We start from the raw sequence: 11,700 nt of genomic DNA on the forward strand, positions 1-11,700 counted from the left end.
CAGGGGTTCAGATAAAAAATCGGCAGCTGGCAGCAGGAAGTGGCTGCCATTGACAGCCGGAAGGCAGTAACTGACAGCCGGAAGGCAGTAACTGGCAGCCGGATGGTAGGCGGGACCTGCCGATCGGTGGGAGCCAATCAGTATCGACCAACGTGGGCGCAACCAATCAGATATAACTGCACCCAAACGCTTCAGTAATGGTTGCGATTGATCAAACGGTAAGTTCAGAAATTGGTCATCGGAGTAATTAATGTTTTTTTGCGTTGTAAGTTTGATTTTAATTGTTATCTTGGTGAACGACTTGGTAGACTTGGTGCCTACTTTGGTTTAATTGTTCAATAAAATATAATTAGTGGTAGCAACGTTGTTTGTGTACCTTGTTTGGGGCCTACCGTTTGACATGCCATTAAATTTTAACGTTTGTTAGCGTGTTAACAGTCTATTGAATAATATAAAAGAATGTTGTTTGACTGGAATGATAGAAGATAAATGTGCAACACTAACCATATATTTTTGCATGTTAAGTCTTTCAGGAGATTGTGTGATATACATTAACTTAAGAGTTCTTAAAAGAAGAATCCCTTTTTTTTTTACACTATTGAGGTGTGTTTTCTCTAATACTATGCATGTGCAGAACTGTTCTGTGTACCAGTTGAAGTTGTAAGCATGTGAATGCACAACAATATATTTTTTTTTTTTTTTTTTTTTTTTTTTACTATAATTTTTACATTGAAGTCGCTTTTGTAAACATGCATTTAGAAAAGAAAAAAAAAACATTACTGATGTGCATCTTGAGACAAAACCATGGCATTGACACTTTTTTTTTTGTAATACCCAATAGTTGCCAGATGCTGTCCTGTTGGAAATTCTTCTTTACGTGATCCTGGAGGAGGGGTGATGCTACATTACTAAGTCCGTCTTTGGTTTGTTCCAAATTCAGAAGTCTGCTGTACTGTATACAGACTCCTTTCGAAAGAGGGCACAATCCAGCTGGCTTGACTGAGTATTTTCTTTTACATATTTGATTAGAGGTTTAAAAAGGTGCCATAACATTACATTTCTCAGTTGCCATGTCTGAATGTTTATCTTCGTTATAATGCTGTTTTCATACTCCTCATCTCAATATACAGGTGGAACAAAATGGAGAACAAGTCTAAGCCATGTCAGGAATTCAACAAAATGTACACCCTGCAGACACTGCGACGAGGTTTACATCAACTGCTTACCAGGTGTGCAAATTATGCATGAAAATGTAACCACTGCTCTGTACATGATGACAAGATGCAATGGGAATAATCATTAATATGGCTGTGCATGCATGTCTACTGTTAATAAAGCAATTTAGGTATTAATGTCACCATTTTCTTATGAATAATAAAATGCAGCAGCTAGAGTTCTTCCTAGAATCAGGAAGTATGACCGGATTAGCCCAGTTCTGTAAACACTGCACTGGCTCCCTATCAAACATCGTATAGATATTAACATCTTCAATTATATTAATCTGTTTCTTTTTTATTCGGAGGTCACTGCAGTCACGCGGATCGAGTACGTATCCAGACCAGATGGTGGATCGCACCTAGAAAGGACCTCTACTGCCCTGAAAGACAGCGGAGACCAGGACAACTTGAGCCCCAGATACAGATCCCCTGTAAAGACCTTGTTTTTACTCCATTTTGTCACAGATAGAGTTTTGGTTCCTTGTCGCCTCTGGCTTGCTTCGTTGTGGTCACTTCATTTGCAGCGATCTCATTGACATGATTGCAAATGATTCCACAGATACTATTTAAACTGAACCGAGCTGAAGTATGACTTCACTGAATTCAATGATAAACTGCCTTTTAAACTGACTACAAACTGAGTTTACTAATGTCCTTCTGCATTATTGACTGACACACTATTTTCCTATTTAATACTGTAAAGTTGCTTTGATTTGATCTGTATTATTAAAAGCACTATATAAATAAACAATGCTTGACTTGACCATGTTGCAAGAGGAAAATGAGGGGAGATGCACATCCACCCTGGGTTTTACAGTGATTGGTGCAAGATGCTGGAGAAGTAACTCCGTATACCTCATCAGTTCTGATCTAAGAGTCTTGAAAATACCTCCGGATTGTTGTTAGTGATTCTGATTGATATTTTAGTCTGCTTGCTTACTGGATCTATTTTATACTGTTTACATTGTAAAGCACTGACTTTGACAACTTACTAACCCAGTTACAAATTTAAAAGCTACTTTATACTACATATATATATATATATATATATATATATATATATATAGTTGTTTCTTGAAATACTACAAATATAACCGCAAATTATGATTTTAAATAAAGGTCTCTGAGACTTCTCTCTTTTCAGTCATTTGTGTATATAGCCTATAATAAATATACAACATACACCCAGTAAGTGCCACTCTCGTATATAAATAAATATAAATACAAATTGTTTTATTTCACACAAACAATGATACATGCATGCATAAACATTCAGCTGGAAATTAACGTTTAGCAAAATGATCTTATTTCTTTGTTTATATTTGATCAATATTTTAAATCAAATAATATACAATACTGACCTTTATACTTATTTAAAAAAGTATTAAACATAATCATAAGCGTATATAATTATTTATTTGTCTTGTTGCCGCCGGCAGCCTCCTCCAATTTCCGGGTATTAGCGACAGCTGCCATCCGGTTTTATTGGCAGCCACTTCCTGCTGCCAATGACAGCCACTTCCTGCTGACAGCTGCCGATTTTTCGCTGAACCCCCTCTCTGTCATTCTGTTGTACTGCGGAGCTTCTGTCACGAAAACAAATTCCTCGTATGTGTAAACATACCTGGCAATAAAGCTCATTCTGATTCTGATTCTGATTCTGATTCATTAAGACCTCCGTGTCTGAGGCGAAAACCGCGTCCGCGTCTTTTTTTATAAAACGTTAAGCTCCTTTGTTTCGATAACTTTACATTTTGAATCTTTAACATTACTTACCATAATGTCTTTCACTCGCCTCTCGCTTCTTTCACGCTGAGAAAATGGCGGCTGCTCGCGCTGGCATTTTTGGGCATAACATTAACAGTAATTAGCAAGTAACCAACAATATTTTTTACCTACCTTTGTAGGTTATACCTGAGCACCTTACAGTAAGTATGACCATCGAGCTATTTACAATTTAGGCAACTCCGATTATTAATAGGTTTATTTGGCTGTTGTAAGGGAAATGTCTTTGTGTATTGTTTACAAGTAAATTTAAAGGCAGGGTAGGTAAAAAATTTATAAAAAACTTTCTTCCAAATTTGTTTAAACTTTCTATATATATCAATGCATAATTAAAATGTAAGTACTCTGATAAAAAGAGTATAAAAATCGGGTGACTCTATGCCGTTTAATCTGTATTAAACACAGCTCATTATTTCCATTCGGGACGAAACATAGGATTGGCTTAGGCGACTGTCACTCTCTCGCAACCATGGCAACCACCCTTTTGCCACACATGACCTGCCCACTTGCGCACGCACGTTTGATTTGAGGAATTCAAGAGGCACGGATCCTAGGAATACCAAAACAATGGCAGAGCAAGCAAAATTCACAGTACCGGCCTATGCAGTTACTGAAGGCAAACCAGGCAAAAAAAGGAAGACCGTAACAGTACAAGAAAAGGCAATGAACAAAAAGTCTTTGGATAAACAAAGAAATAAAACGCGAGTTAATATCGGTGTGGCTTTCCAGCGATGGCGAGAACTGAGGGAACTCAAGGGGCTGAAAAGTGACTCCTTGATGGCTTTATTTCTGCTGGACAGGTAAATCTTTCTTTTTGTATTTTGATCATACATATTTTTTTGTTTATTTTTTCATGAAGCATGTGTCATTAGCACACGTAGCTGCGTAATATAGCTAACATAACATTACTTAGCGAGCCGTAGTAGAGACGATAAATAATCTATAGGCCTAGCTCAAGATGATAGCTATAGTGTTGAATTGTGCATAATTTTGCTTTAGATAACTAAATACATGTTTAACAGATAGTAGGCCTAACGTTACTCCGCATCTAGGAACTTTTCTTAGAACTATATTTACCCTCTGTCTTACTCTTTTACCATGTTCACCTGTAAGTTTACCTGTACGTTTTTTTCGCCTTTGTTTTGTTTTTATATTCTGTAACTATGTTTACTGCTGTCTTTATCTTGTATCTGTGTGTGTCGTACACACTTTGTTGTATGTGTGTGTTATTATTTTGTGTCTGCAATGCAGTTGTGAGTTGATATTTGAGTGTATGTTACTCTGTTTATCTGTAATCAAGACATTTTATAAATGTGATGTAATTGTTGTGTTGATTTGTATAATTTTTTTTTATTAGTTATGAGAAAGACATATCAACGTCCACACCATCGAAAAGTGGATTTACAATGGCACCACCACCTGTATCCACTATTGTCTCGGAGTCGCTTTCGGACAGGTGAGACTTGTATGTTGTGTCGTTCAGTGAACGAGTGACAGTTTTTATAACAATCAACATATTTATCTGTTTTTATTGTCATTTTTCCAGAGATGATGGATTCTCAGTCCCTGGAGTTGAAGAGTTGGATAGTAGCAGCGTACAGGATAAAAACATTCAGGAATTAGATGCAAGGTATTGATTAGTGAGACATTTGTATACATTTTTTATCAAACTTCACTTTATAGTTATTGTCTCTATCATTACTTCAACCAGTGATGGTGACATAAAATCTTATTTTTTATCTCTCTTTAGTATGTCATCACTGGATCTCGATGTCATCAGTGAAGATGAATTTAACAACATTAAAAACTCAATGTAAGTTGTTGTGTTGACTGAATAGATATTTTAAATTATATTGTTAGATTGAATATAATTTTCCAATTTTACTACATAGTATCGATTGGGAAGATGACACCTGGTGTCCTGATATGGAGACAAAGTCTGTGTCATCATTTGAAGAAGACGAAACAAAGGAAATAGATACATACTATGATGACAGTGATGATGAGGACTAAATGGCACATATTTGTGTGTGGTAGGTTCAATAATGTATGACTATTATATTGAAGTTATTCATATGTTTGCTAGATATTTTTTAAATATTTGTGTTACAACAGGACTGGCGGTGCACTGAAGACTCTGATTTGTCTGAATTCCCTTCAAACAATTAGTATGGAGGACACTGTGCACGATGCTGAAGACAACTCCCAAGACCCTACTATTGCAGACATACATCCAATCCCAGAGACTACTAAAATCATGGTTGAGGATGACATAATTGGCCAGCCAGCATCTATAACATACCACTGTTGTCTGAAGCTGCTTGCCGAATATCTTGTTCTACCTGTGAACATGTGTACTGCTAAGGACACAAACACAAATGCAGAGTGTGGGGCACATAAACCATTTGAGGTCAACATCCATTCCAGGGGTACAGCTGCAATTGTGGAATGGGTGAGTCTGAACTTTGTGTGACTGTATTGATAACATGTTTTGAACAATTTCAAATGTTTTAGATGTGTAATATAGGTTAAATATATATATTTAATTGTCTTTCTTTTTCAGATATGTTGTAATGGTCACACTGTTTGGAAATGGTCTTTACAGCCCAATTTTAAATATGGAATGCTTGCTGGGGACTTTATGTTGGCATGTAACATACTGCTGTCTGGCAACAACTATGCCAAGATTTCACTTCTCTTTAAATTTATGAATATGAGGATGGTGGAGAAGTCATCTTTTTTCCGAATACAAGACTCATACTGTGTGGACACCATAAAGGAATTCTGGAAGGAGAAGAGAGCTGAAATCATTCCCCAACTACAGTCCAAAGGGCCTATTGTGGCCTTAGGTAAATTCACATACACACACAAATAAACAGGATATCTATTAAAAGAGAGTACAGAATATTTCAAAAGATGGTCGTTGATCTACCATGCATTTACAAGAGGCAAGGTGTGAATGATGACTAAACCTCATAGAATGTGATCCTCAGATTTGTATGTATAACCCTCTTTTTACACCTTGCCTCATGTGACCCTATTGACTTTAAGGATGGCAGTGTGGGTCAACGACAATCAGCACCACTGTCAAGGTGACAACCCCACTATAGGTGAAATACCAGTAACTAAACATCACTTGGTAAAATGGAAACAGACACTTTGATGTATAAATGTTTGTGTTGTTTGTTTTACAAAATCTTCAATTAGTAAAAGATACCGGCCTTATACAGAGCTAATCTCATCTATGGTTGCCCAGTGATTTTATGCAGTTATATACTGTATGTATAAAATGAGTATGTCATTGTTGAACAGTATTTAGTTCTTTTGCATTCCCTTATAAAAGGTGATGCTCGGATGGACAGTCCTGGATTCTGTGCACAGTATTGCACATATTCAACAATGGAAAATGAAACTAAACATATAATCAGTATGGTCAACATCGACAAGAGGGAGACCATGAGGAACTCTGTTGTAATGGAGAAAGAGGCCTTTCAACAGACCTTCGAGGCACTCCGTCAAGAAATAAACTTGACTGAAATTTGTACCGATGCTCATTCTCAAATATCAGCTCTCTTCAGTAAGTATCTTTCCTATAGTCTTTATGGTTTTTGTAAAGCACCCCAAATTTCTGCACTCATTACAGACAAAATACATCACTCTGATTATGACATGATATTGTTTTGGGTTATTTTGGGTGAGTATGCATTCAATTCCTAGCTTTTGTCCTCCAGACAAAGGGAAATACAGAAACAGCGGAGTCCACCACACTCTGGATGTCTGGCATGGGTCCAAAAACTTGAGCAAAAAAATTCATGCAGTAAGTATAATAAATCCGCATCAGTAATCACATTTCATCTGATCACAATAAAAACTTACATAACAGCACCCTTCCATACCTTTTTATTTATTTTTTAAATATATTATTGTATTTTTAATCCTGTTGACATAATCATAGTTTACCTAATACAAAAGAATAATTGTTTATGCATCCAGGCAGGGCAGCAAAAGGGGTGTGCCATTCTCCAGATGTGGAATAAAGACATCTGCAACCACTTCTGGTACTGCTGTAAGATGGCCGATACCTATGAAGAGTTTATTGTGAGTATTTTCTTCTTTGATATATTTTTTCATTTTCAATATTTAGAAAGAGAAGAAATTGAAGCATCTCTTTTCATAAACTAATCTAACTTATATAATCACCCGTTTTGGTTTATAGGTTTAAAAATGAAATAACTGATATAGTGGGTATTTATTGTACAAATGTTGTGACATATTATGTGTATTTGTTATTACTTTTGGCATTCAATTACATATATAATGCTTTAGTCCATCACTTTTTAAATCTAAAAATTACAAGTTTTTATGCTGTTTGTGTAAAATCTTGTTGTGACTTGTTTATGCAAGTAGAATTTGAAATCTGTTTGTAAATGTTTTACCACAGGACATGTGGGTGGGAGTCCTGCACCATGTCACAGGAGAACACTAGTGGGCTCTTGGTGAGTGTAAACATGGCCCCTTGCTGGACGACAGAGATAAAGAATTGATTGAGAGTGGTTCAGTGGCACATGAGAGGCTGGCTGAAATTATTCTCGATGATCGCTGGCTGAAGGTTGTCCCCAAGTATCTGAATTTCAGGTACATAAGCAACTTTATATAGCTCTATATTGTAAATGGTCAAATCAACTATGTGAAAGACATTTTACTGTAATTGACGTCGATATTACATGAACAAGATTATTATAAAAAAAACATATTGTATGTATTTTTATCTAATGTGCACTCAGGTCAACTGCAGATTTGGAGTCGTTTCACAACCACATACTGATGTATGCCAGCAAGCGCTTCAGCTTTTCCCCACCAGTTTATGCTGCTCGTACCATGCTGGCTGGCCTCGATTACAACCATCATCTCCATAGACCAGCCAGGAGAAAAGCTGATGGCACAATTCAGTAAGTTTTGAATTCTTTTTATAAAATAAATGTTACATTGTACACTTTTCACTAAGCTGATACACTTCTCTATATTGTCAGGTATGGCAAGGTGTACAACAAAAAGTCCAGGAAGTGGAGGTTATACTCATTGAAGGTGGAGAAGGACTACAGCTACATCTCTGACCTACAGCGTGCCATCCTCCTTCGACGGATATCAGCTAATAAGGGGATTCCTAGAAGCAGAACCAGGAGACCTGATGATCCCCGTCAACATGGTGTACTGTCTGGTGCACCTGCTCCATCAACACAGGAGCTATTGCAAATTCAAGTCAGCAGAGGGTTAGGTGAGTTCTTTAAATACTTGTAACTCTAGTAGTACCAGCTATTTTATGAGCTATATGGATTTATTGAAAAAAAAAAAAAATTAACTTTATTATCCAAGACAAATGTAGTAGTAAATATGATTTTGGCATACTAAGTAAAAAAAAGAAAAAGGTGTATAATAACGATCATTTATGGCCAAGATAAACACACAATCAAATAAAACTCTTCTCCCATAATAGATTATATATATAACGTTATAATATTTAACAGTAATGTGTTTGTTTTTGAAATGTGGTAATCATGTCAGAGAGATAATTATTATATTCTTTGTATAGGTCAATCGCTGCCGAAACAATGAATAATCTCCACAGGACCATAGCTGATGTGATGCTACGTCCCAAGTCTGACCCATCTACCAGTCAAGATACCTCTGGAAACCCAATGTCTTATGTGTTATTGTTGATTGTGCTAATGTTTTTTATATTTGTGATTATAGTTTCTAGCTTTAGTAATACAGAAATAAAAAAGTGACATTCTACATTTGGTTGTCGTTATTGCAGAAATAATACATACATTTAGTTTTGTAATCAAATGTGGTTTCTATTGCAAGTGTAAAGAATTAATTTATCATTTTCAGTACATTTTTTTATTTAAAAATAAACGAAGAAAATAGTATACCAAACAAAAAAAATAATTTTAATATTGTAGAATGTAAAACAGAGAAACTATGTACATGTATTCATCCACACAATAGATGGACAGTTCTCTAAAGCACTCTAGACTCTTAGACTCTACTAGGAATAAAACCTCTGTACTGTTGCAGTGGATCAGGATAACGATCGCATATCTTCCAGACGCAGCAACTTGGTATCATGACTCTGTGACCCTGTCCCAATGCTCCATACTGCCACACTACAAATTGCCTGTATGCTGCATGACGAAACTGTCTATTACTTTGTCCTGGTTCTGGATTATCAGTCAATGCTCGAATGTCATTCCAGATACGTCTGGCAAGGCGCAGAAGACCCTCTTCCAAAATGTAGGCTTCCATGTGTTGACCTTCGTGTGGCAGTATGGAAATACAATAATCGGGATGTTGTCCACAGCACTTTTGTTCTACAAATGTGGCCATTCCTCTGCACCGCTGGCAGACACACCAAGGGGGTTTCCCTGACACAAGAGGGCCTGGTGGAGGAGCATTTTCTGACATCCTTTCCAGAACATCAAACATAAGACTTGGGTCACGCGTCAGGCAGAGCTCCAGGACTTGATGTGCTTGTTCCAGGCTCAGTCCTCGAATTCTGGCCTGCAATGGAATATATAATTACAAATTATATAAAAAAATTTAAATATTGGTGTGATTACACAGAAAATTTGTCAACATGATTCAATTTTTTATTTAATTTTTATATAGCTTCGTGTTCTCTGAGATGACTTGTGTGCACATTACACTCCAGATCATATATACCTGTTCACATGCCCTTGTTTGAGCTTGAAGATCCAAAACTCGACGCAGGTCCTCTTGTCCAAGAAGTGCTCCTTGCCCTGCACTTCGACCAACCCGTCCTCGGCCTCTACTTCCTCTGACCCTAGTTGCACGGCCTCTTGCACGACCTCCTCTGCTTCACCCTCGACCCCGGACCTGTCCTCGAGCTGACGATGCGGTACTTGTCTCTGGAGTGTAGTCCTCATCAGTCAACAATGCTTTCATCATGGAAACTCTTACATGCAGAACAACGTATATGTTATGAATCTTACACGAAATTCCTCTTCATCACAGTGTAAATGATGGTAATGGAAAAACGTGTATCATGCAACCTGTTTTTAGCTTTGCCTTATAGATAACTAGCTCGTTAACGATTCAAAAAATATATATTTTAAACTTTACCAATATCAATATGCTAGCTTTATAGTGAGTACTAAAATACATCTTGTTTGTTTATCTTCATAATTATAAAGTAATTTTTATTACATGTGATTCTGACATGATGTCACTACATGCACTGTGCTCCTTCCTCTCCGCTAGTCTAAGGTAAATAATGCTTCTTCCAGCTCAGTGGTCGGAGTCGCGCGTTCATGAGTTTTGGGGGCGTGGCTTTGGAAGTAGCCCAGAAGGGAGGGGGTGGAGTGAATGGAAATAATGAGCTGTCTTTAAAACAGTCGTGAGAGGTCTACAGACACTCGATTTTTATACTTTCTTTTTCAGAGTACTTACATTTTAATTATGTATTGATATATATATATATATATATATATATAAAGTTTAAACTAATTTCGAAAAAAAAGTTTTTTATACATTTTTTACCTACCCTGCCTTTAAAGGGGGGGTGAAATGCTATTTCATGCATACTGAGTTTTTTACACTGTTAAAGAGTTGGATTCCCATGCTAAACATGGACAAAGTTTCAAAAATTAAATTGTACATTTGAAGGAGTATTTTTGTTCCCAAAATACTCCTTCCGGTTTGTCACAAGTTTCGGAATTTTTTTTTCGAGTATGGCTCTGTGTGACGTTAGATGGAGCGGAATTTCCTTATATGGGTCCTGACGCACATTTGCCGGAAGAGCGCGCGCTCCCGTATAGCAGGCTGAGCAGCCAGCACAGACATTTCACTGATCAGAGCGATTCACTGATCAGAGCGAGAGCGTCGCGAAAAGTCACAAAAGAAGTGTGTTTTTGGTTGCCAGGGCAAGACAACCCTGCACAGATTACCAAAAAAAAAAAAAAAAAAAAAAAACAGCATTAAGGGACCAGTGGATGGAGTTTATTTTTTACAGAGTGTTTTTGTTTGTTCCCTGCATTTCGAAGATGCTTTTTCACAAGGCCCAGCTTGAGGACGGATTTGCGTATCGTTTATTTCTTAAGGATGATGCAATCCCAAGGAAAAAGGGTCACGGTCGTGTTTTGGAACTGCAGGCAGTGAGTAAAACTGCTTCAAATCAGGGGCGGAGCGGGGGGGTGGCTAATGGGGCTTAAGCCCCGAATGTTTTGTCAAAAGCCCCGAATCTTTTAGCTTTTTTAAAATAACTTCAACTTTGTTTCATTTCCTCTCAGTCTCTCAGACTGGAGCGGCAAAAAAAGAAACAAAAGCTCGATTACTGTGCGTTGTGGCGGACGGTAAAGCATCACGCATCACTTCGCTTGTTTGCCAACTGCCAATAAAAACTAACGAAGAAGAATATAAATCATCTTCTTCGTCGTTGTCATTAGGGGCTGGTGGGCTTTTTATTTCACCGCCGTCGTAGCGAACTCACTGACTAACCGCCTGAAATTAGCATTATGGACATAACAATTTTTTTTAAAAGGAACTCGTAACAGCAAACCTCACCGGCCAGAGAGAGATTCAAAAGCAATATATCCCAATGTATCAAATGCTAAGTTATTTCAGGGCATGTTTTACAACTGTTCTCGGCACATTAGTGGGATAAGAAGATAGATTAATT

General features: G+C 37.2%; 1 protein-coding gene and 1 long non-coding RNA gene across 5 annotated transcripts; both read left to right on the forward strand.

Annotated features, from left to right (window-relative positions):
• On the forward strand, positions 1 to 2,405 carry LOC127977431 (uncharacterized). 3 transcript variants are annotated; one of them, XR_008158203.1, is made up of 4 exons: positions 1 to 218; positions 842 to 1,041; positions 1,131 to 1,229; positions 1,523 to 2,405. It is a non-coding gene; the product is annotated as an uncharacterized LOC127977431 (long non-coding RNA). The 3 variants fall into 3 exon arrangements; XR_008158202.1 differs by having other exon boundaries at positions 842 to 1,003; XR_008158201.1 differs by having other exon boundaries at positions 842 to 1,229.
• Positions 2,406 to 3,391: 986 nt separating this feature from the next.
• Positions 3,392 to 8,789, forward strand: LOC127977399 (uncharacterized). 2 transcript variants are annotated; one of them, XM_052582299.1, is made up of 14 exons: positions 3,392 to 3,802; positions 4,360 to 4,458; positions 4,549 to 4,632; positions 4,753 to 4,815; positions 4,895 to 5,035; positions 5,118 to 5,454; positions 5,566 to 5,851; positions 6,346 to 6,579; positions 6,734 to 6,819; positions 6,996 to 7,100; positions 7,444 to 7,637; positions 7,787 to 7,951; positions 8,033 to 8,277; positions 8,593 to 8,789. In XM_052582299.1, exons 5-11 carry the CDS (start codon positions 5,016 to 5,018, stop codon positions 7,486 to 7,488), a joined length of 1,113 nt encoding a protein of 370 aa, XP_052438259.1. In that variant the 5' UTR covers positions 3,392 to 3,802; positions 4,360 to 4,458; positions 4,549 to 4,632; positions 4,753 to 4,815; positions 4,895 to 5,015; the 3' UTR covers positions 7,489 to 7,637; positions 7,787 to 7,951; positions 8,033 to 8,277; positions 8,593 to 8,789. The 2 variants fall into 2 exon arrangements, with proteins under 2 accessions (XP_052438259.1, XP_052438260.1); XM_052582300.1 differs by lacking the exons at positions 6,734 to 6,819; positions 6,996 to 7,100; positions 7,444 to 7,637; ... (1 more) ...; positions 8,033 to 8,277; positions 8,593 to 8,789.
• The last annotated feature ends 2,911 nt before the right edge of the window (positions 8,790 to 11,700 follow it).

This window comes from Carassius gibelio, chromosome B18 (assembly GCF_023724105.1).
Source record: "Carassius gibelio isolate Cgi1373 ecotype wild population from Czech Republic chromosome B18, carGib1.2-hapl.c, whole genome shotgun sequence".
NCBI lineage: Eukaryota > Metazoa > Chordata > Actinopteri > Cypriniformes > Cyprinidae > Carassius > Carassius gibelio.